Source organism: Ailuropoda melanoleuca, chromosome 14 (assembly GCF_002007445.2).
Source record: "Ailuropoda melanoleuca isolate Jingjing chromosome 14, ASM200744v2, whole genome shotgun sequence".
NCBI classification, from domain to species: Eukaryota; Metazoa; Chordata; class Mammalia; order Carnivora; family Ursidae; genus Ailuropoda; species Ailuropoda melanoleuca.
This window is the reverse complement of record NC_048231.1, coordinates 46670625-46696004: the sequence shown is the minus strand read 5'-3', so window position 1 is coordinate 46696004 and position 25380 is coordinate 46670625. Positions and strand designations below refer to the sequence as shown.

The window sequence follows — 25380 nt, the reverse complement described above, 5'->3', positions numbered from 1 at the left end:
TCCCTAGCCCTGGGACTTCTGCAGGATCTACCCAGTGTCCTGGGTGATGGACATTAAGGGGCGCGTGTGATGTAATGAGCACTGGGTGTAAGACATGAATCACTGAACTGTATCTCCGAAACTAATAATGCATTATATGTTAATTAATTGAATTTGAAAACAATTTTAAAAAAAGATCTACCCAATGTTTAAGGAAATTTGAAATTCATTGGGAGTTCTGTGCCTCCTTTTCATTTTGCAAGTAGATTTGGGTAACAGCTATTTGTGTCATCCATGTGTCAGTGCTCTTCTAGATAGTTTATGTGAATTAACTAATCCTCACAACAAACCTCTGAGGCAACCTGGGTGTTGTGGGGAGAGAGCTTTGGTCACTTGATTTTTATGGAGAAAGGACATTTATTGAGTTGGGTACAAGAATACAGGGTGAGTGAATAGACACATTCCAGCAGTTCACCTCCAATGTATGCTCGTGGTGTAGACAGAGTAGTTAAGATACTTTGTGAAACAGGATTGCTCATTACACTCAAATAGCTTCCTTTTAGGTCTAAATCTAGTAGGTTTATTTTTCTGAATTCAGAAAACCTTGAGATTTTCTCCACTTTGTTTATTGAGTGTGGACAAAGGTAGAATAGGGGTAATTAGAGTAGCAAATGTCAAGGCTGGAAGGTTTCAAGAAGAAATGCCAAGAGAATTGTAGAGACATCAACTGAGTTCGACAGGAGGCTAGTCCTGATAAAGTAAGTGTTAAAATAGTACTCAGGACCAAACCAGGTATCATAGGATGAATGACAGGTGTGAAAGTGGAGGTGCTTAAGGGTATTAGAAACAATGGTGTTAAGGTGATAAAACAAAGGTGAGTTGGTTTTGATTTTGGGTGGAAAGAGGCAGCATTTCTAAAGGCAGGAACCAGTAGAGAAGGTGTCCAGGAATGATAGTTGAGCAGTATTTTAGAGGACATAGAAAAGTAAAGTGATGAAATAAACAGATGTCATTCCCCAACAGGCTAAAATTAGGAGTAGGGACTGTTAAACTCAACTTTTTTCATTTTCTCTACTCCCAAGTGTGCTGTTGCATCTTAAACATTAAATAACTTGCATTAATGAAGTTAGTTAGCTTTGGAAGAGAGGGACTGTCTCAGACTGTATGGAAGAAATTTTGAGAGAAACGAAAGTGAACGGCACGAAATTGAATTACCTCTGGTTTCAGTAAAGTAGTAAAGCCCTGTGCTAAGCAGATGTCAGTGGTGGTATTTGTGGCCTAAGAAGAGGAAAACTTGGGGAGTAATTAGGGATGAATTATGTCTCCTCAGCTCTTTCCACCCCAGACCAGCCTTACTCCGTCACAAAGAGGCGATTAGGTGTAGGGAACTATCTTGAAGCTTGGATCCTGAGAAATGATTTCCTAATTGAAGCTTTATTGCAGTGTATAACAAGGCAAATTATGAAACTTAAGCCCCTGCCAAGCAGTGGTAGAAAAGATCTGCATCTGCTCTTGTAAAGACAAAAAATAGTGACAAACAGTCCTAAACTCAGGGTAGTTAGTATCAGATGACTTGTTCACCGGAAATATTTATATAAGGTGAGTGACGGTGTTTTGGGGTTCCACACTGAATACGGTAAGCGTGTTTTTTTTTTTTTTTTCTCCGAGTTGGCCAAGGCTTTCAGCGCGTTGCCTTCGGTTCAGCTTTAGGGGGAAGGACTTTCGCAGTGCACCCAACCCTTCCTAATACTGAGCTCCTCCTCCGGACCTGCGGAGCGCGGCTTCCTAGCTTCAAATTCGGGGTCTAACTGTCTTGGCCCAATCATCGGTCTCCTGCCCGCCTCGTCCCTTGTCGCTGTCCAATCCAAGGCCAATTCTGAGTCCCCGCCCCGCCGCTCTTGCGGCGAACAGACGTAAACCCCAGGGGCGCGCTGTACGGCCAGTCCGGGTGGCCGCGGGTGCGGGCGGGGAGGGAGCCTTGCGCACGCGCATTTGCAGAGCCACTGGGACGCCCCCCTACCCTGGATCTTTCCGACCAACTCTCGGCTCCCGCCGCTGGAGTCGCGGGCTTGGTGAGGAGGGCTTTCCTGTGTCTTGACTGCGGTTCGGCAGGGGGCATGCGAACCCGCTTTTGGCAGGCATTTCGGCTGCCGGGCCGATTGGGCAGTAGCGGTTGGGCCGGGGTCGGGCGCGGGGCGCAGGCCCCGGGCAGGAGGCTGCGGGGCGCTGGCTAGGGTCCCACGGCCTAGCTCCGTCCGCCCCTTCATACTCAGCCCGGCCGCCGCGCCGAATTCCGCTCAGTGAGTTTAATTGGCCGCCTCTGAGCGATTGGCTTTTAAAGAAACGGGTTTTGATTTGGGGGATCACATCCTTGTATCCCCCCACCCTCTTCCATATGGTGACTTCTAGGGACCAACGCACTCTGCTTTGGTCTGGTGTTTCTTGTTGCAAAGCGCTCTTGACCGGGTGTTTGCTTCATGTGTGTCATGATAGGCGGTTCTGTTTCTCCTTTTTCTGCAAAACTGACCCACGAAGTAACGTTGTTAACTTAACGTAGAGGGGTCTGCTAGTGTCACCGGTTATTCACTTTTTGTTTTGGTTTCTGCTAGGCCGCATTCACATTTACCCCCAATACCTTTCCTACATTCCTTGCATCTGATTTCTTTATGGGGAAAAAAAAACATGAAAGAAGACAATGTTTAATATCACTGTACTTTTGATTTCTCTTAATTACAGACCTTGTTTAGTAAAACATGAGGTCCCTTTCGAAGCAGTCGTTTGGAGAACAGCTGTTCTTATGAAAGTATTTCCGTTTGTTCTTACCATTTTGAGGTCATTCGACTGGAGTTTTTACTGCTCCAAAATCAGTTTTTTCACCGAATTTCAGTTTTGTGATCAAAGTTTACGGTAAGCTTTGAAAAGTAATATGTTTAATGCCTACCTCATTTATAGATTATTTCTTAGAACACCAAGAGTAATAATGAATGTTAGGGAAGTTTGACAGCATATGCTTTTGAATGTGTTTAATTGTACGCGTAGACTTCCAATTAATGACTACAGTAAATGATATTTTATATATGCAGAAGTGTAATCAAAGCAGTGAAATACTAGTAGATTCAAATATGAAAATTTGAGGTTACTGCTTTAAGGAAATAGCAAGAGAAATCCCAAAGATAGCTACTTAGTTCAGATATGGTAAAGGAAAAAGTAATGTTATATTCTTTTCACTTTAGGTGATGGAGGAGGGGTGGGTAATGCAATATAGAGGGAATTTAGGGAATTTTTTCTTCTAGGAGAACTTTAGGAATGTGGTATGTCCATGGATGGTTTAAACAAGTATAATTCTTTCTGGAAATGAGAGATTAGGTATTGGATTACATCTCAAGGAATCTTCCACTGGCTTGTATTACCACTGCACCCATTGCCAAGCTCCATCCCAGCACTTAACACTGTCATAATTAATAGGGATCATAATTGATTATATTTGATGAAGGTCATTAGCTCTGTGAAAGGGAGCTGCTTTATTTTTGCATTTCCAGTGATAAGTAGAGTGTGTTTCATGGTTTGTGCCTGGTAATGATTGTTGCATGAATGATATTTGCATAATATCTGAATTTTCTTGGATTTGACTCTAGGGATAAATCCTTAAAGAATTTGGGATATATTTTAATGTGTTTTACATGTCTGTAAATGAATGAATAATTTAGGGATTACCAGATTGGATGTGGGAAGGCTACTCGGAAGAGTTATGTAATAGATTAGATTAAAAAGTGATAGGTCATTGGGAATATAGAAGTGAATATCAGTTCCAGAGATCTATTTGGAGTTAGAGGCATTAGATTTGATAAGTGAGACAATAAGAGAAATGGTCCCAAGTGTCTGGCTTGTATAGCAAGAGAACAGGTCAAACTAAAGATAGTAGAAAGAATGGGTAGAGAAAAGATAATGAGTTTGGTTTTATATTTGTTAACTTTGCACCATTTGAGAGAGTGTTAGGGGTGAGCCATTTGGAAATTGGAGTCTAGAGCTCAGGACAGAGATCTGAGCTGAGGTGATCTGAAAATGAGGAAGAGGGCATTAGTGCAGAGGAAAGACTACTCTGGGGCAGGCTTGCCTGGCTGTGAATCCTCTACTCCTACTTGTTCTGTGTAGCCTGGAAAATTCTCATAATTCCCTCTCTTGGCCTCAGTTTCTTCAATAGTAGGGATAATAGCTACCTTGCAGATTTGATGCAGGGATTAGAGAAATGTATTTAAAGTGCATTACTTGATAATAGAGTAGACAGCTTATGTCAGCTAGCTAGATAGGGAGTATGGATTATTTCTTTCAACTCCTTTTTTTGTTCAGTTCGTATTTCCAGCTCTTTATCAGTTACTGGGAATATATGGGTGAACAAGATTGAAATGTCCCCAAGATACTGATATTCTAAGGTCAAAGGTGTTGGGGCCCCTGGATGGCTCAGTTAAGTGTCTGACTCTTGATCTCAGCTCAAATATTGATCTTAGGGTCATGAGTTCAGTCCCTGCAATGCAGGCTCCACACTGGGCGTGGAGCCTATTTAAGAAAAAGAGAGCAAGAGAAATAAGCCAATGTCATATATGTTTCCTTAAAAAAATGAAAAAGTCAAAGATGTTGAAGATGTTAATCATTCATTTCATAAATATTTCATAAATATGTGTTAGGCATTATTATAGGTGTTAGGTAAGAGTGATGGACAGATTGGCAAGGCCTGTGCTCTCAGGGAGCAATCTTTTTAGTGGGGGAAGAAAAATATAAAAACAGTGATAAGTGCTGGAAGAAATTAAAACAGTTGTGAGACTGTGGGGTTACATTTGATTAATGATGAGGAATCACCTCTCTTACAAGGTGACATTTAAGTTAAGGTGAATATTAGGAAGGAGCTAGCTGGTGCAGAGATCTAGCAGAGTACTCTAGGCCCCCGAGGTAGGGATGGGGCTTGAATGTTACACAAACAGAGACACCAGTATGTGGTGAGTCATGAGCCTCAGGGGTGGAGGATGGGGTGGCTCCCTGAGGTTTTTAATAAGGGCATGGTATCTGGTTTGTCTTTAATGGTCCGTTTGGTTGCCGTGTGGGGTGGCAAGAATAGAAGCATGGAGACTGGTTGGGAGGCTTTTCAGTAGGGTAGGGTGGTGGTAGCAGACATAGAAAAATGTAGAATGATTTAGGGTTTGTTTGGGATATAGACCTGTCTTGCCCTCAGGAATGGGCTCCACCAATAGATCTCTTTTATTTGGCAACAGTGTTTCTTACTGAATTGAAATGTGTCACGTGGGGTCCGTAACTTCTAGTTGATTTTGGCCTACAATCCTATTGTCTGCCAGTATTGGTGCCTGAAAGCATTTGATTTTGAGATCCCTACCTAAGAGTATAAGATGTATGTATAAGAGTATAAGAGCATGACAGAAGATCTGAGATCAGAATCCTGGGTATTCCTACCATGTAAGGAATAGATAGAGGAAGATGTCATGTGAGATAAAGAAGTTATGATTTGGATTCTTCTAAGACAATTGGCTGTGAAGGGGAGGTGAGAAGGTGGTGGCAGGAAGCGCAAATGAAGGATGGGAACAGGCTTCCTACCTCCTCCATCCTAATATGGAACCCTTTTGAACATGTTTATAGAAATCAAGAAAAGGAAATAGAAATACAAGAGAAAGGAAAATGCTGGGACATGATCTGAGAGAAGGGTGCTTATATGATAGTTGGTGCTAAATTTGTTGTGTGTTGACATAGTTTGAAGACATTCATTCATTTGACAAATTTATTGAGGGTCTGCTCTGGGCAAGGCACTGCTTTAGGTAGAAGAAAAAAACAGTTAAATAGGTGAATTATATAGCATGCTCATGGTGGTCAGCATCACAGAAAAAAGAAAGCAGGTCAAGGAAATTGGAGTTGATGAGGAAGGTTGGTGAGGGAGACCAAAGATAGATAAATGGCCTTTTACTAAAAACCTGAAAAAAAGTGAAGGAGCAAGATGTGAGGCTATCTGGGGCATCGGTGTGCTGGACAGAGGTTTGAGCCAGGGCACAGTCCCTGAGGCTGGAGCCCTGGCAAGTTGTAAAGACAGCAGGGAGGTTAGGATGGTGAGGACGGGGCAAGCAAGGGAGAGGAGTAGTAAGGGATGAGATCAGATTATTCAGCCCCTGTTGACTTTTAGTCTGAATGAGATGGGAAACCAGTGGAGGGTTTTGAGTTAAGGTGTGACAATATTTGACTGACTTAACGGGGATAATTTCAATGTGTGGAGAATAGGCTAGGGGAGGAAGAGTGGAGGTGTGGAGATAGTTGAAAGTATTTTGTAGTGAGTATCCAGGCAGGAGGTGGTGGTGGCTTGACCAAGGTGAAAGCAGTGGAAGTAGTGAGAAAATGACAGGTTCTGGTTATATTGTTAGGTAAAAACATTGGGATTTGCCTAGGGATTGCTTTTAGAGTGCGCGCTCGTGTGTGTGTGTGTGTGTGTGTGTGTGTGTGTGTGTGTTGGTTGGGGTGGTTAGTAATCACTAAGGTTTTTGGTTTGAGCAACTAGAGAATGGAGTTGTCATTTTCTCTGTGGGGAAGCCTGAAAAGCAGGCTTTCTTGAGGGGGTTGGAAGGAGATAGAATCAAAATTCAGGTTTAGGTGCCCGTTAGATAAAATAAGTGGAAATATCTAGTAGGTAGTTGCATATCTGAGGTTCAGGGGAGAGGCCCAGGCTGGAGATATAAATTTCATATTCTGGAACTGAGGGCAATCACCCAGAGAGGGTGGGTAGGTGGAAGGGATCCAGGAGTCAGCTCTGATGCCTTCACTGTCTAGGAGATAAGGAGGAACCAGCCAAGGAGAAGGAAAAGCAGCTGGTGAGGTTGGAGAACCCAGACAGCAATGTCTTGGAAACCAGTGAAGATAGGATTTCTTCAAGGAAGGAGGACATATCCCATATTGTTAGGTCAAAGAAGAGGGGACTGGAAATTGTGGGGTTAGGGGGTTTGGCAACAGGGACCTCAGTGGTGATGTTGACAAGCGTTTTGATGGGGTAGTGGGGCAAGAGCCAACTTGGCATGGGTCCAGGAGATGACAGGAATGGAATGAGATGCCAGTAATGATTCCTTTTGGAGCAGTATGTGGTAAAGGGAGGGCAGATAGAGGTGGTACAGCTGCAGGGGGCAACAGGGTATGAGATAGGGGAAGACTTTTTAAAAGATGAGTAACTAACAGCATGCTGGTGGGACTGGCTACCCAGAGATTTGACGACGGTTAGGAGGAGGGCAGTTGCTGGAGTGGTTGTCACTGCGTTGGTGACGGGTGGGATCAAGTGCACGTAGAGAGGTGAGCTTCCCACAGGAGCCTGGATACTTCACAGTCAAATAAGTTTTATATCTCTCTGAAGGTCTTAAACATTTTCTGTTTTATAGAGTAATTAAGGTAGCCCATTCCCCCTAGAACCTATACTTGAGTGCATTTGCCATTGGCCCCAGCATAGTCCGTCATTGTCCTCTATCTCACCAATTGTGGTAGCTCTTTGAATATCCTTTCGGGTGTTCCGCCCTTTCCCTTCCTCTAACAGGATCAGTCCTTCCCTGGGCTGCAGAATACTGTCCATACTTCCTAAGAGACCTTTTAAGGCTTTTAGAATCAGACTCTGTAGTTTCATTCACCATGTTTTTTTTTTTGTACACCCATTGTCAAAACACATTGAAGCACTTGGCTATTGCCACCACACACTTAGTACTTAGAGTGGATTTTGGAGTCAGACCTGGGTTTGAATTTTACTAATTGTGCAACCCTGGGTAAATTTAGCTAATTTAATTTCAGTTTGTTTCTTCATTCTTAAAATGGGATAACTGAGTTAAGGTTGTGGGTATGCAGTAAATCTTAATTGTCTTCTACCTTTGGTCATGTTTGTCTTCTTTAAGAGCCCTCTCATGTCATACTTGCCCTATAAAAGTTCTACTCACTTTTCAAGGCACAGGGCCAATACTCTCATTTATTGAGCCTTTCGTTATTTAATTTTTTAACTGAATTCCATGTAGCCCTTACATGATAAACACTGAAATGATTTTGAGATTACATCTCCTAAGTACTGTAATCAGGGTTAAGTAGAAGTGGCCAGTGTGGGCTGGAGGATCTCTCAGTAGTACAGAGTCTGTGCCCGTGTTTTCCAGAGTTGGTCCTTTGTATACCACTTTCACCATTTTTGCCTTGTCCATGTGCCAGCTATACTTTATTTAACTTAAATTTTTTCCTTCAATGGACTTCCTTTTTAAACTAACATTTACTCATCCTTAAGAATAATTTCTGAAATCAGGGGCTAGAATTTGCTGGTTTAATTTTTTTTTTCTATTCCATGTTAGAATGCGTATCTAACCAGTAGACGTCTAAGTACATCCTGAAATCGTCTGTATATTCGTTCAGTGTTGGGTCTTTTCTTCTTACTAGATAAGTGTGGCAATTGATACTCTTTGCTATAGTAAACCAAGAGTAAATTAAGCTGTGTTGTATTTTGTTATTATGTTAATTATAAAAAGACAGTTTGACATTTGTAGTCTTAGCTGCAAAGTAGCGAGTATTCTGCGAATTACTTTACCTCCAAATGCTTGTTGATTTTATCCTCTTTGTGCTGTTCCAAGAAAATGATTTTTCCCTAAGATTTATCAGTTTTCTAAGATTTATGAGATTTTTGGTCATTTGAAAAGGCTTTATAGTAATATTTGATTTTTTAAAAAACTTATTGTTGCAGTGAGATGGAAGATTTCCGAGGAATAGCCGAAGAGTCATTTCCAAGCTTTTTAACCAATTCATTACTTGGTAATAGTGAGATTTTGGAAAATGTCACTCTTTCTTCAAATCTTGGCTTGCCTGTTGCTGTTTCAACACTTGCTAGAAATAGATCCAGTGCTGACAACAGGTAAGAATTGTTAGAACACATGATTTTTTGGTAAGGTCTAGAAAGCCTGCAATACATGGATACTTCTGTAAAAATTTCTCAGCCAAGGGGCACCAGGGTGGCTCAGTCAGTTAAGTGTCCAACTCTTGGTTTTGGCTCAGGTCATGATCTCAGGTCCTGAGATTGAGCCCTGAGTTGGGCTCCATGCTCAGCAGGGAGTTGGCTTGGGGATTCTCTCTCTCTACCCCTACCCCTGCACGCTTGCGGGGGTACACGTGCATTCTCTCTCTCTCTCTCTCTCTCATATAAATAAAAAAAATAGATTAAAATTTCTCAGCCAAGCTTGAGCTTTTGCTTTATTTATATTTATATATGTAATATAATATGTATTTTATATATAAGTATGTGATATATATGTATATGTACATTATATATATTCATATGTATATACACTTGTTAAAAAAACTTAATGTGTTTCCCTATTCCATTGCTTTAATCAGTAGTGGGTGGGTGGATTTGTAACTGACTACCAGTGACCTTTTGGTCTACTAATTGTTTTCTCTGTTCATAGTGTTTTGGATTTGTATTAGTTCAGCCTCACTGATAGCTAGTAATTTGAGTTGCATCCCCGTATGTGATGTATACAGTTCATCCGTCTTGTATGATGTGTAAAGTTTGCTCATGCTTAAATATCTAACTACTTTCCTGTCCTCCTCCCAACCTGAACATTTGGTAAGAAGCATTATCTTTACCTTTGGAATGAAGGGGTTAACTCTAAAAACTTTGAGCTTTAAGATTTCTCTGACTCTTTGTTTAATACATACACACCTGATTCCTGATATACAGATTTTCAGTGCTTTGCACATGAGATGATGGTTTTGAACACTGGGGGCCCTATTTGTTTTTATCCCCTAGCAGTTGATTTTATAGTCACGTGGTCCTGATGTCATGGTGCATTTTAAATATGCATAATTTAAATATTAACAAAACAAATTTTTTTTGTGTATAGGTATTCTGATATCCAGGCATCTTATTTAGTAGAAGGAAAGTTTTCAGTTCCATCTGAATCATCTCCCAGTAGCCAGAGTGAAGCTGAACCAAGAGAGAAGTTACAACTCAGCTTCCAGGATGATGAGTAAGTTCATACCTTCATTTTGTTTTTGCCATGTTAAAAGCAAGTCTCACTCAGTCTTGTGGAAAATGAAAGAGTGACTGTGTCTCTGAATAATTCTAAGAATCTTTTAAAGATTTTCTTTATATGATTTTAATCACAACATTTTTAGTCTTTCAGAATACTTTTTCTCATGCCAAAAGTAATATAAACTCATTTAAAAAAGTAGAAAATACAGAGAATTATGAGAAAGACAGTAAGTCTGTAGTCTTACTAACTAGAGAATAGTCAGTGGGGCACCTGGCTGGCTCATTCCATAGAGCATGCAACCGTTGATCTCAGGGTTTTAAGTTTGAGCCCCACATTGGGTGTAGAGATTACTTAAAAATAAGATCTTAAAAAAATAAGAGAGAATAGTCATTGATTATCTATTTATAGTCTTCCAGACTGCTTTTTTTTTTTTTCTAAGATTTTATTTATTTATTTAAGAGAGAGAGAGAGAGCAGGAACAGGAGGAGGGGCAGAGGGACAAGCAGACTCCCTGCTGAATGCCAAGACTGACATGGGGCTTGATCCCAGGACCCTGAGATCGTGACCTGAGGCGAAGGCAGACGCTTAACTGACTGAGCCATCCAGAAGCCCCTTCCAGACTGCTTTCTATGCACCTATATGTGTACATATTAAGTTTTTTTTTATAAATATGGAATTGAACTATACATACTATTTATAACTTTTAAAAATTAGTATGTTATGCTCATCTTTCAATTATAATTAATGTAGATATGTGTCATGTTGATGGCTGCACTATGTTAGGCATTTAGATTATTGGAATTTTGCTATTATAAATTTACTGAATTTTATTCATACATTTGCACACCTAGCAGATTATTGTATTCAGATAAATTCCTAGGATTAAAATTGCTGAGTTAATATTTAAAGACTGTTACAAAGCACCACATTGCTCTTTAGAAGATTTCTACCACTTTTCACTCCCACTAGAAGATGTACGTGAGAATGCCTACTTCTCTGAGCCCTCCCCAACATTTGGTGGTATTATTTTTAATCCTTGATTTTAGAAGTAAAAAAATTTGTACAAATGCATAAATGCATAGAAGAAAATCTGGAAGGCTGTAAACCAAAATGTAAATGGTAGTTCTCTCTTGATGGTGGTATTACAGGCATTCTTAAAGTTTTCTGTGTTTGAATTCATAATGGAGTATTTATGGAATTGAACATACTTTAATGTTTATTCATTACTTATATTTTTGTTGTGAATTGCCTCTTGGTAACATTTGGATATAAGCGCTTTCTATATATTAAAGATGTTAACTCTTCGAATACTCATTCATTCCATGTGTATTTTTGACCACGTGCCTACTGTGTGCCAGGTACTTCTCTAAGTACTTGGGAAATACCAGAACAGACATTAAAACAAAAAGACATTAAAAATATACCAGTTTTATAGTATATTTGAAGGGAAAAGTGTTAGGAAAAAAACAACATGGTAAGGAGGGTTAAGTGGGTAAGTTGAAGGGAGTGGTCAGTGTGGGTCTCATTGAGGAGGTGTAAGATCTGAGCGAAGACTTGAAGGAGGCAGTTAGCCATGTAGACATTAGGAGGAAGAGGATTTCAGGTGGAGGCTGCACGAGTGTAAAGGCACTAAGGTGGGAGCATATCTATGTTCAAACAGCAGGAAGGAGGCTGCCATGGGGTGAGCAAGGATTTTGAGAGAGGTGAAACCATTAGAGGGTTATGTTTTAAAAGGTTCACTCTGGCTACGGTGGGGTGAATAGACTGTTGGGAGGCAAGTCTGAAAGCAGGAAGATTCCTTAGGAGGTTGGATTATCAAAAGGGTAAGGTAGATGGAGAAGAGAAGAGCACCAGGGCCACATATCGGGCTACTTCAATGTTAAGTTGGGGAGAGGAGGAATAGACATGGAAACTAAGGATTAGTGGCTGGTGGTAGGAAGACAACAGAGTGTCTCAGAAGCCACATAAAGAACATCTAAAAGAAGAGAGAGGGATCCAATTGTGTCAAATAAAATGATCACTAGGAAGTGACCATTGGAATTAGCATAGGTTGGGCTGTTGGTAACCCTGACAAGTGGTTCTGGTGGAAGTAGAAGGAGGCACAAAAGTGCAGGAGAGTGAGTTTAGGAGAGAATGGGAGGTTAGTATTGGAGATGGTGAGTTTGCTGCAACTGCAAATGGCAACCAAGAAATGGGGCTGTGATACCTGGTGAGTATAGCAGGTCAAGAGTTTTCCTTTTTTCTTTTGTGGTGGGAGAGGTTACTGCAAGTTTATGTGGTAATAGGAATGATCTGAAACAGGAAAATCTGATTATGTAGAAAGAAGAGAGTTGCCGGAGCAACACCTTTACAAAAATAAGAGGCCAGGATCTAATGTTTTGTGGAGGGAGTGACTAGAGAGGTAAGACCGTGGATAGTTCCTCTGTATTAATGGGTGGGAAGGCAGAATGTGTGGGTATATGTGGTGGTAAGAATCTGTGGAAGCTGTCTTTTCAGTGCTTAGGGTCTGTCAGTGCAGTAGGAGGCGTGACATCAACTCAGGGTAGAGGAGCAGTAGAGAGATGTCAACAGTCATGGGAGTGTGGGAGAGTGAACAGGGAGGGAAATAGTGGCAAAGTCAGACCGCATCAGGAGTCCCGCTTGAGGGTCATGGTCATGAATTTACTGTGATTGTGATGTTTTCTCTAACCACATTCAGCTGTAGGGATGCTGGCAAGGTGTGAGGGGAGGGTTGGGTTTAACTAGGCTTGTAGTTTGATGAAAGCAGTGAGGGATGAAGAAGTTGAGGGTATGTAATGATTGGCCATGGGATTTAGGTTAAGGAAGAGGAGAGGATAACAGAAAGGCGAGGGAGTGTGAGATGTGGTGATAGGAGTGGATTGGGGCTTGGGTTGCGTCAAAGGATTATAGAGTTGAGGTATTAAAGCAGATGCCATGAGGGGTCAGAGGTAACTCCAGGCTAGGAGGAATATCTGGAAGTTGTACTGAGGGGACATGCTGATGGAGACACACTTTCCATCTCCATGCCCAGTGATTCCAGAGCTGTGGGAGAGACGGATAGTCCCCATTTGGCAGTGTTTAAGGGAGGCAGTGTCCTCACAGGGCATCCAGGTTTTCCCTAAAGCGGTGAGGTAAAAGGGATGTTCATAGGAAGGATTCAGGAATAGCAAGATTTTGCTGATCGGGGGTTGGTTTGTTGGGTTGGGTAGGGGGAATGTGCTTGTGGATCTTCGGATGTCAGCAGTAATACTCCTTACTGCTGGATCAGCAAAATCTTGCTATTCCTGCTTGTGGATCTTCGGATGTCAGTATTGAAGGTCATCATGAAGTCAATGAGACATGATTTTGTCAATGAGACATTAGACATGGGGGGAGGGGAGGAGAATATCAGAAGTAACCTCCTGACTCTTTGATGTGGGCCAGGAGGTCTGGGAAGTGGTCTTGTCGATCCCTGTTAATGGAAGATAGGAGACCTGGTAAGGTAGAGTCCTAGATGCAATGTATTGGCCTCGCTCTAGACTTTCATTGGGTAGAGGTGAGTGCTTTGGGACTATTCCTTGTCTCCACTGAGTAGCCTGAAGATCTGGGTTGTTAGTCTGAGAGCTGGACTTCCTGTGGCTGCAGCGGCATACTCTTATTTCCCGTGTGAAGGATGGCTTCTATGGCCTCTTCTGGGGGAGGGTGGAATTTATATTTTTAAAATATCCTTATTCTAACTTTGCAATTAATGAATATTTTACCTGAGGCTAGGATTTAAAGATAAGATAAAAATAACTTTCCCAAAATTTTGAAGGCATTGCTATGTAGTTTGAGAAGCCTGATGTCATTTTGATACTTGACCATTTGTATCTGAACTTTTTTCTCTCTGGAAACTGTTAGAATCATCCCTGAGTCTGTGGTGAGTGCCCACCCCCCACCCCGACTAAATTCAAATTGGCATCAATCGAGAGATTTGTGTGCTTTAGTTCTAGATAATCATTACTACTTTGGTAATTTTCTATTTTTCTTTCTTTCTGGGACTACTGTTTTGGATTGCCTGGGTTGATATATTTCCATTATTTTTTTCCTTTTTTGTTTTTGTTTTTCTTTTGTTTCAGTGCAAATAGACAATGTTCTAGATAAAGTTCCTAGTTTTTTCCCTACCCTTCTATTAAATCATTTGGCAGTCATAATTTTGAGAACTTTTTTTTTCTGGTCTTTCATTTTTTTTTTTTTTAATAATGATTCCTTTTTGTGGATATAATAGCGACTTCAATGTTTTCTGAGAATTCTAATTGAGATTTTTCAAAGTTCTATAAATTATCCTTGTCCCTGTGGTTGTTTACTTTATTCGTCTTTATTTTTATCTCTCAAGCTGCTCCTCCTGCATCTGATTTATGGCTGTCTTCTAGGTTGTTCGTATGGGCTAGTGGGTATCCAGATCTCGTTTCTCTTAGGTCTTCATGCGAGCTGGGCGGTACTCATGGCCGGCTTCACTTTACAGGTTTCATGCCGGGTGTTTAACGCTGCTGTGACCACCATTGCTGCATTCTGCACAGGCATTTCATATGCCTTTTCTGGAGAAGAGCCTTCCTCGGTGTGCGGTGTCATGCTGACACTGCTGTTTTGTTCGCGTGGGTTGGGGGGCAGGAGTGGAGCACTGCCCAGCACAGGCATCTGATAGACTTTCAGTCATCCCCCTCCCCGGACTCCCTCCTGCCCTCCTTCCTACTGTAGTCAGGAAGCATTTCTGCAGTTCTTCCTGGCAGAGTTGTTTTCTGCTTCCGGGCCCTTTTGTTCTTGTTCTGGACCATGCTTTTGTTTCTCCTGCATACCCCATCTGCTTTTCAGATTTCAGAATCTGAGGTAAGCTTGGGCTAAGACTGGTAGCTGTCATCCAGATTGCTTCACTTTTTTATATATCTTTACTGTCATTTTCATGCACTCCTGGAAGTTACTCTTGCCACTTTTTTTTTTTTAAGATTTATCTATTTATTTGAGAGAGAGAGAGAGAGAGAGCGCGAGAGAGGGAACACAAGCAGGGGGAGTGGGAGAGGAAGAAGCAGGCCCCCAGCGGAGGAGCCTGATGCGGGGCTTGATCCCAGAATGCTGGCATCACTCCCTGAGCCGAAGGCAGACGCTTAACGACTGAGCCACCCAGGCGCCCCATACTCTTGCCACTTTTAATTGAAGCTTATTTGACTTAATATTTGACTTAGTTTGAAGAATTTTGGTGGGCTAATAAGAACAAGTGATAGCTGTAGTTTTGAGGAAGTGGATTTAGGGGGAGGTGACTAATTTAACTGGCACTTTTGTAAAGTTCTAATGGTCACACTACAGTTGACCCTTGAACTGCGTGGGTATTTGTTTCAGTAAATACATAGTACTATAAGTGTATTTTCTCTTCCTTATCATTTTCTTTTTCTTTCTTTCTTTCTTTCTTTCTTTTTTTTTTTTTTTTAAGATTTTACTTATTTATTTGACAGAGAGAGAGAGGGAGCCCAAGCAGGGGGAGTGGGAGAGGAAGAAGCAGGCTTCCAGAGGAGGAGCCTGATATGGGGCTCGATCCCAGAACGCCGGGATCACACCCTGAGCCGAAGGCAGACGCTTAACGACTGTGCCACCCAGGCGCCCCCCCTTATCATTTTCTTAACAACATTTTCTTTCCTCTAGCTTTATTATAAGAATACAGTGTATAATACATATACAAAGTGTGTGTTAATTGACTGAATATGTTATTTGTAAGACTTCCAGTCAACAGTAGTTCAAGTAAGTAGTTAAGTTTTTGGGGAGTCAGAAGTCAGACATGGATTTCCAATTATGCCGGAGGTCAGTGCCCCTAACCCCCATCTTGTTCAACGGTAAATTGCACATGTTCTTGGAGTGGGGGGCTTTGAAATATGAAATTAACCTAAATGTCATGATTTCTTTTTTATTTATTTCATGTCACCATTTTGCCTCTCCACCACCTTTTTTTTTTTTTTTTAATATGTCACCTAGGGACCTTTATTGTCTTTCTTTTCCCTTTCATATTCTCATTTATTTGAAATATAATTGATATATAACATTATACTAGTTTCAGTTGTGTAATGTAATGATTCTATATTTTTATATACTGCAAAATGGTCATCACAATAAGTCTAGTTAATATCTGTTACCTTACATAGTTACAGAATTTTTTTTTCTTGTGATGAGAACTTTTAAGATTTATTCTTAGCAACTTTCAAATATGCAATACACTGTTACTACGTATAGTCACCATGCTCTACATTATAGCCCCATGACTTACTTATTTTCTACCTGGAAGTTTGTACCTTTTGACCCCCTTCACGCATTTCTCCTGCCCTGATCCTCTACCTCTGGGAACCATTAATCTATTCTCTGTATCTTTGAGATTAGTGTTTTGCTCTTATTTTTAGATTCTGCATATAAATGAGATTATGTGGTATTTGTCTTTCTCTGTCTTACTTGCCATAATGCCCTTTAAAGTCCATCTACGTTATTGCAAATGGCAAGATTTCCTTCTTTTTATATGGCTGAATAATATCCCATCGTGTATATATACAACATTATTTTTTATTCCTCTGTCGGACACTTAGGTTGCTTCCATCTTGACTATTGTAAATAATGCTGCAGTGAATGTGGGGCACCATACATCTTTTTGAGTTAGGGCTTTAGTTCTTTTTTTTGGATAAATACCCTGACGTGGGATTGCTGGATCATATGGTAGTTTTATTTTTAATTTTTGAAGAACCTCCATACTGTTTTCCATAGCGACTGCACTGCCCATCCCACCAACACTTGTTATTTCTTGTCTCTTTTATTTTATTTAAATTTATTTTTTTAAAGATTTTATTTATTTTTCAGAGAGAAAGAGGGTGAGCATGTGCACAAGCAGGGGGAGTGGCAGGTAGAGGGAGAAGTAGACTCCCCACTGAGCAGGGAGCCTGATTTGGGGCTCGATCCCAGGACTCTGGGATCATGATCGGAGCTGAAGGCAGGCGCTTAACTGACTGAGCCACCCAGGCATCCCTCTTGTCTTTTTTATAGTAGTTATTATGACAGGTGTTAGGTGATGTCTCATTGTGGTTCTGATTTCCCTGGTGATTAGTGACGTGGAACATCTTTTCTTGTACCTGTTGGTCATCTGTATGTCTTCTTTGGAAAAATACTCAGATCTGCCCATTTTTTAATCGTTATTATTTGCTTATTTGCTTTTTGTTTTTGCTGTTGAGTTGTATGAGTTCTTTATATACTTTGGATATTAATCCATTATCAGATATGATTTGCAGGTATTTGCTCCCATTCTGTAGACTGTCTTTTCATTTTGTCAGTTTCTGTTTTGTGCACACCCCCACACCTCTTTTTCTGTCTTCTCTATCATTCAACTTTGTATCCATAGTCTTTCCACTACCCCTACTCTCTGTTTTACTCAGCTTCTGTTTGATTGGGCTGAAACTTTCCTGTATCTACTTATGAATGCGCCTTTGGATTGAGCTGATGGTATTGACTTTCTGTGTATTACAGCCCCAATACAGAGATGGAGAAACTGAGAGGTAAATTAGAGTTGGGAGATGCCTCAGGCACAGAGGGCTAGCACTTGGAATATATGAAGGGCTATCTTCTTTTCATCTATCCTGGTCAGATTTAAGCCTGGCCCTAGATATCAGTTTGTCAGATGATGAATTTATTGCATTTAGAGGCCTTTTTCTGAAAAGTTCATCCCTACCCCTTCTCTTGCTAGCAGAAGGCTGTGGTGAGCTGCATCAGACCCACGAGCTTTTGCAGAAGATCGGGAGGAAAATTGCCTTTAAGGAAAAACTTTGTCATCCATATATAAAACAACAGAGATACAAAGATGGGGACAAGGGCAGTGGCAGGGGCTAAAAAGTAAAACTTTTAAAGCGTTATTAATTCAGAGAATCAGCTTTTTGGCAAATATACTAGTATCCTTTAAGTCTGTTTTGCTTTTAGAAAGCTGAGTTTTTCTCCACATATGATAGATTCAGAGATACTTACTTGGGAAAGAAAAAAACCCCACATTTTATCACTTGAGAGGCAAAATAGCAATATGATACTGTGATTTTGGTAGACTGTGTATCTCTGGACCCAAAATGGTGTGCTGTCCCCAGAGCACCTACAGTGGAGCCAATTATAGTTTCTGGCTGGTCCTGGAAATTTTTCATTTCACTGTATCCATTTTTTTCCTTTTTTGGAGATTAAATACATAACTGATTAATGAATTTTTTATTGATTTACCCAAGGTAACTAACATTTAATCATTATTCTGTTCCCTAATGAAAAGTTCTATCTCTAAGAAAAAGAACCACATAGAAAGTCAACATATGTCAGATGCTGTTCTTGAAGAGTCTGCTTTGCAAGGTGATATAGCAAGAACAGAAGAGGAGCAAGCTAAAACTGCAAAACCCTTTCAGAGCCAAGATCCTTTTGAAAGGATTTCACCACTGGAACAAGTGCAAGGTACTGAACTTTTAGAAATTACTTCCTAATGTATATATTTCAGTTTCCTTTCTCATTTGTCTTTCTTTGGTACGTATCTTAAGCTACAGTACAGTAAACTGAAAACACTTATGGTTTGGCATTTACCTATTAATATTTTTACAGGAAATGGTCTCTTGATTAATCTTTTAATTATCTTCATTGATTAAGCTGAAAGCTCCTTTCCTTTGGAAACCATGCTGTCAGATGGCCACAGCACACGTTGTGTTCAAGACACACCTTTCACACTTCACCCCGCCAATTAATTGCTATTACCACCAGTCATTTTTTTCCTTAATTTATTTTATATAAATTGGTGAATTATAAATTCTAAAATTATTGTTCCTAAGAAAACCAAGTTGAATGCTTTGGAGTCATTTGAACAGTTGCTATCAATTTGGATCTGGGAAAGAAACTACAAAAATGTGGGGAAAATTGTAAAAACTAAGTAATTTATAGACTTATGCTTTCAAATTGCTTCTAAGTACTCTGTTCTCTTTTGTCAGAGACATTAAAGCTAGGTATTTTAAACTATGTATTGTATTCTTATGTAGTGAAGATAGCACGTAATTCGAAACAATGGTTCAGTACTTGAGCCCATATTATAGGATTGATGAATGAATGTACTTTGTATGTTTTTCTTAAAAATCTTAGTGGATGTTTGTATTTCTCTTGATGAAAAGCATCAAATATATATGAAAGTAGTGAGAATGGTATTAACTCTTCACACAAGCAATAAAAGAAAAAATTGATAAATTGAACTTCATTGAAATTGAAAACTTTCATGCCTCAAAAGACTAATAAAGACAGTGAAAAGGCAACACAAAGGTGAAAGAGAATATTTGCAAATCATATATATGATAAGGGACTGGCATCTAGAATTTTTGTCTTACAATTCAATAAAAAAATACTGTAAAATGGGCAAAGGATTTCAATAGACATTTGTCTAAAGAAGTTGTAAAATGGCCAATAAACATGAAACAATGTTCAGCATCTTTAGTCATCAGGGAAATGCAAATCAAAACCACGAGTAATGACTTTACATCTACTATAATAGCTACAATCAAAAAGTTGGAAAATAGCAAGTGTTGGTGAGGATATGGAGAAATTAAAACCCTTATTCCTTGTTGGTGGGTACGTAAAATGAGGTAGTTACTGTGAAAGTAGTTTGACAGTTTTTCAAAACACTGAACATAGCACTACCATATGAGCTAGCAGTTCCAGTCCTAGGTGTATACCCAAGAGAAGTGAAAAAATATGTCCCCACAAAAATTTGTACATGAATATTCAGAGCAGCATTAATCACAATAGCGAAAGAGTGGAAACAACTCAAATCTCCCATCAAGTGATGAATGGATAAATAATATGTAGTGTGTCCATGCAGTGGAGTATTACTGAGCCATAAAATGGAGTGAAGTATTGATATGTACTATAATACAGTTGAACTTTGAAAACATTGGGCTAAGTAAAGGAAGACAGATACAAAAGGCCACATGTTTTAAGATTCTGTTCATCCACAGGCATCTGTAGACACCGAATCGGCAAATCCATAGAGACAATTGATTAGTGCTTGTGAAGTCCAGGGGAAGGGGAGAATGGGGAGTGACTGCTAATGGGTACAGTGTTTCTTTCTGGAGTGATGAAAATATTGTGGCATCAAAGAGTGCTAATGGTCGCACAGCCTTGAGAATATACTAAAACCACTGAATTGAATGCTTTAAGAGGGTGGTGATTTCATGGTATGCAAATTTTATATCTGTTAAAAAAAAACTCGTATACTTATCTCACAATCTCAGTATAAGATTTAGTCATACTTGTTTTATCTCTTCTGTTTTTTTTATTACTTTTTTCTGATATTTTAAATTTCAAGTATCATTTTATTCCTACATATTTTAGTATGCATCTCTAAAAATACAGATATTTTCTTACATAACCACAGTGCTGTTAACACTGCTAACAGACTTAACAGTTTTTATTATCATACAGTACTCTAGTCCATATTCATTTTACTAATTATCCAGGTTGGTTTGCTTGAATTGAAGTCCAAGGAAGGTTACCTTATGTTATGGTATATTATTTGTTGTGTGTCCTAAGTCAGTGCCTGTTGAAAAAAGCTCAGTCTGTTACCCTGTAGATTGTCCCATGATTTGGATTTGTCTGTATGCTTAGTCATGCCGTCATTTTTCTTGTTTCTCTCTTCCCCATATCCTCTATAAAGCAAAAGTTAGCTTTAGAGTCTTGATTAGATTCATATTCAGGGTTTTTTTGGGCATATGTATTATTTTTCATACTTGCCCACTATGATAGTTTTTTAATTAAACTGACCAGTGGTAAGTTCCTATACCGTCATTTAAAAGTGCTCTATTCTACTTAAGGGAAAAAATGTTTAGTTCATTAATTTGCTATTTTTAGGGGTTATTGGGTATTTAGTTGATAAAATAATTTGGTCTCACTTATTTTTGTTTTCTCAGACTCACCTGTTGATTTTTGTTTGCAATCATGGATGAATAATGAGAACAAGGTAATCTTTTATATGTTACCAATTTCTAGAGTGTTATTGGGAGAGTGAAGGCTCCTATTTCGCATGCATAAGTGTTAAATAGTAGTAATTTTAGTCAGAAGTCTTGTACTTTAAATAGCAGAAATCCACGTTACTGCGTCAAGTAATCAGCACGTGAGAGTAGTCTTGGTCCGGGGCTTCCTGGGTCACCAGGACTTCTCCACCTTTGCTCTACTTCACTCCTTGCTGCCTCCCTCTCGAAAGATGGCTCCGGCAGGGTAAGGGTTTCTCTTTGTTTTGTTTATTTTAAAATTTTATTTTATTTTATTTTTAAGATTTTATTTGTTTATTTGTCAGAGAGAGAGAGCACTAGCAGGCGGGAGTGGTAGGCAGAGGGAGAAGCAGACTCCCTGCTGAGCAGGGAGCCCCATGCGGGGCTCAATCCCATGACCTTGGGATCATGACGTGAGCTGAAGGCAGGCGCTTAACTGACTGAGCCACCCAAGTGTCCCTCTTTGTTTTGTTTATTGTATCCTGAGTGCCTGGCGCGTGGTTGGCACTCAGTAGTTGGTTGAATGGTCAGGAGGCTGTCTTCATTTAGAGGCACCCAAGCCTACATTCTTAACATTTGTGACCGAAAAAGAACACTGAGGGGCGCCTGGGTGGCTCAGTCATTAAGCATCTGCCTTCCACTCAGGTCACGATCCCAGCATTCTGGGATTGAGCCCTGCATCGGGCTTCCTGCTCAGCGGGAAGCCTGCTTCTCCCTCTCCCACTCCCCCTGCTTGTGTTCCCTCTCTTGCTGCCTCTTCCTCTGTCAAATAAATAAATAAAATCTTAAAAAAAAAAAAGAAAAAGACCGAGATCTTTCTTTGAGGGTAAATTAAAAAAAAAAAAAGGTTGACAACTCTAATGAGCTCACTTGGGTCATAAGTTCTCCCCTGTGTAAATCACCATGCCAGGGGGTAGGTTGGAATAAAATACTGTTTGTTGCGTCTGCACTGACATCCACTTCTTTGTGTGTTTGTGTGTGTGTGTATATATGTACGTCAGTGTATGTGTATATGTATAGAGAGGAATGCAGCTGACAACCCCACCAGGTCCATATGATGTAAAAAGAGATGGGCTCCTCAAAGGAAGGGGGGCTTAGCAGAGCAACAGTTCATGTCCAACATAAACAGTTAATAGGAATTTCAGGCCTGGAGTCTGGTATTTATAAGAGTTGTTTACAAAATATAAACAAAAAGGCCTAAAGAGTTATTTCAGTTTGGCAGTCGGTAGCTTATTGTCCAAATCCAGTCTGCCTATCTCTGTAAAGTTTTGTTGGGACACAGTGATGCCCATTTGTTTCTGTATCGTTCAGGGCTGCTTTGTGCTACCATAGCTAAGTTGAGAAGTTGTGACAGAGCCTTACAAGGCTGACAAAACCTGAAGTATTTTGCTAGCTGACTCTTTACAGAAAATGTTTGTTGGGGCACCTGGGTGGCACAGCGGTTAAGCGTCTGCCTTCGGCTCAGGGGCGTGATCCCGGCGTTGTGGGATCGAGCCCCACATCAGGCTCTTCCGCTATGAGCCTGCTTCCCTCTCCCCCTCCCCCTGCTTGTGTTCCCTCTCTCGCTGGCTGTCTCTATCTCCGTCAAATAAATAAATAAGATCTTTAAAAAAAAAAAAAAGAAAATGTTTGTTGACTCCTGCTCTATACACTTGCACCTTGTATGTAACCGCTAACAACTTTCAAATTTGAGAAATGCTTTTTAAAGGAAGTTCAAGTGTAGTCAAATTGGAATTAAGGTAGATAACATGATTTCTTGAACATTTAAAAGACATGGTTTCTAAAGAGAAAGAACATAACTTTTCTTCATAGTAGGAAATTTGCTTTTTTAGGATGGCTGAAGAATTGGCTTCCGAAAAGTATTAGAAGTCATTGATAGTAAGAGAGGGACCATAAAACTGGAAAGCAGCAATACAAGTATAGAAACATGAGATACTGATAAAGAGATGACAAAGTAAGAGCAAGAGGAAGAGAAATATGTTAGAAGGTGGAGACCAGAGGGAGCTACTACTGCATCTGACTTGGTGTGTGTGGGAGGGGTTGGGGTGGGAATAAGCTCTTTTTAATTTAATTAATTTTTAAAAGATTTTTTATTTAAGTAACCTCTACACCCAGCATAGGGCTCAAACTCATAGCCCTGGGACCAAGAGCCACATGCTCCACTGACTGAGCCAACCAGGCGCCCCAGCTCTTTCTTATTTCTATTTATTTTTATTATTTTTTAAGATTTTATCTATTTCTTAGAGAGAGAACACAAGCAGGGGGAGTGGCAGAGAGAGAAACAGGCTCCCCACTGAACAGGGAGCCTGATGCGGGGCTTGATCTTAGGACCCTGGGACCATGACCTGAGCCGAAGGCAGACGCCCAACTGCTGTGCCACCCAGGCGCCCCTCTTTCTTATTTTTTTTTTTTAAGATTTTATTTATTTATTTGACAGAGAGAGACAGCCAGTGAGAGAGGGAACACAAGCAGGGGGAGTGGGAGAGGAAGAAGCAGGCTCCTAGCGGAGGAGCCTGATGTGGGGCTCGATCCCATAACGCCGGGATCACGCCCTGAGCCGAAGGCAGACACCCAACCGCTGTGCCACCCAGGCGCCCCCCCCTTTCTTATTTTTAATTAAACTATAGTTGATGTACAATGTTCTCTTAGTTACAGGTATACAACAAAGCAGTTCACCAACTCTATACATTATAAATGCTCTCCACCAGAAGTGTAGTTACCCTCTGTCAGCATGCAAAGTTATGACAATATTATGGACTGTATTCTCTATGTAGTACTTTTCATCCCTGTGACTTATTTATTTTATAACTGGGATTTTGTACCTCTTATTTATCTGTTTCACCCATCGTTCCAGTCTCTCCCCTCCAGGAATCACCACTTTGTTCTCAGGTGTGTTTGAGTCTATTTCTGTTTTTTGTTTGTTTGTTTGTTCATTTGTATTTTTTGTTTCCACATTTTTAGATCTTTATGAGCATAGTTCCGCGCTGTTTTCTACAACTATGCAATTGTATGGAGAGCCCATGTTTTTATCTTAAAAATTGTGTATTTTGCAATCTAATTTAAAGATGGTATTGTCTGATATATATTTAAAAGGATTTTGAAATAAAATTGACATGTAGAAGGCAACATTACCTTTTATTCTGGGCCTTGAATGCTCTTAACAAACTGCTGTGTGCCATTAGGATTTTGTGGTCCTTGGGTTGAGAAGCAGAAAGATTCCAATGTAGGTTTCAGAGTCCAACTTGGCTGTTATCTTCACTTCACTTCCCCAAGCCTTGTACTGTTCAAATTCAGTCACATATTAGTGTACTAACTATATTATTAGGCCTTCTGAGTTGTGTGCACAATTTGAGATAACTTTTAACAATGTCTCAGTGGGTGGCTGAGGGGAGGAAAGTGGCATAGGGGCAGGAAGAAAGTTATTGATACACGTAAAACAGCTAGAACTTCATTGCCTAAATTGTGAATTACAAATACTGAGCACATTGGTGGTCCTTTTTGGAGCCTTGTACTGTGGTCTTCATCGTAGTGACTTTGCTTCTGTTACTTGAATTTTATTTCTTGCAGATTGTTGTTCCTCATGCTGGAGAACATTTTGAAGACAAGAATACACACAGTGACTTAAGCCACACTAGTTTATTAGAAAATGAGAAACTTACATCACTGACAAGCTTGGAGGACTCTTCTGGTACTGTAGAGTGACTTGTGTTTTCCTTGTCCTTACCTTGCTGCTTCAGGTCTTCCTGCTGCTTTGTTTCAGTAGTTACTATGCCAGCTTTTTGTTTCTTTGACTTCTCCTTTACCTCCTCCCTGCCAGCACTCGCATGGCATGTCTCTTCAGTGATGGAATTTTTAAAAACTTACTTATTATGAATCCTGATATGATTATGCTCATCCCTTAGTTTATTATCATTAGGGTACAGAGTATAAAGCACTATGTTAAGAAATCGGGGGAACAATGGAATATTTAGCCTCTGCTCTCTCAGAGTTCTGCCAAGTGAGAAAAGAGATGCACAGCTAACTCTCTGACTACCTTAAGTATATCTCAACAGTACAAATTGTGCAGGAATCATGGGAGGGTGACAGATTAGTTCTGATTGAGAAAAGTATCTATGAAGCTTTATTAAAAAGGAGTGCAGTTTTTCCTTTTTCATGAAAAGACCCGTGATTTGGGAAGAGAAGTATATTCCAGGAAGCGGAACAGCTTCTGTAAAGGCGCTATGGTGGGGGCAGTTTAGACCATGTTTGGAGAAGAGCCAAAATTGTGGTTTTGTGTGGCAGGTTTACAGCACCTGTAGGAGGCTATTTTGGGAAATAGACAAATAGGAAGGGACCAAATTAATTAC

At 40.2% G+C, this 25380-nt stretch overlaps 1 protein-coding gene across 2 annotated transcripts in view; it reads left to right on the top strand.

Moving 5' to 3' along the window:
* Positions 1–260: 260 nt before the first annotated feature.
* Positions 261–25380, top strand: part of CEP192 (centrosomal protein 192) — a 135178-nt gene continuing 110058 nt past the window's right edge. For both annotated transcript variants that reach the window (XM_011229453.3, XM_019803391.2), the window contains exons 1-7: positions 261–2051; positions 2716–2886; positions 8717–8884; positions 9873–9998; positions 18289–18464; positions 20954–21003; positions 24602–24722. In XM_011229453.3, the coding sequence (XP_011227755.1) occupies positions 2777–2886; positions 8717–8884; positions 9873–9998; positions 18289–18464; positions 20954–21003; positions 24602–24722 (751 nt within the window). In that variant the 5' untranslated portion in view covers positions 261–2051; positions 2716–2776. The remainder of the gene's footprint in view (positions 2052–2715; positions 2887–8716; positions 8885–9872; positions 9999–18288; positions 18465–20953; positions 21004–24601; positions 24723–25380) is intronic.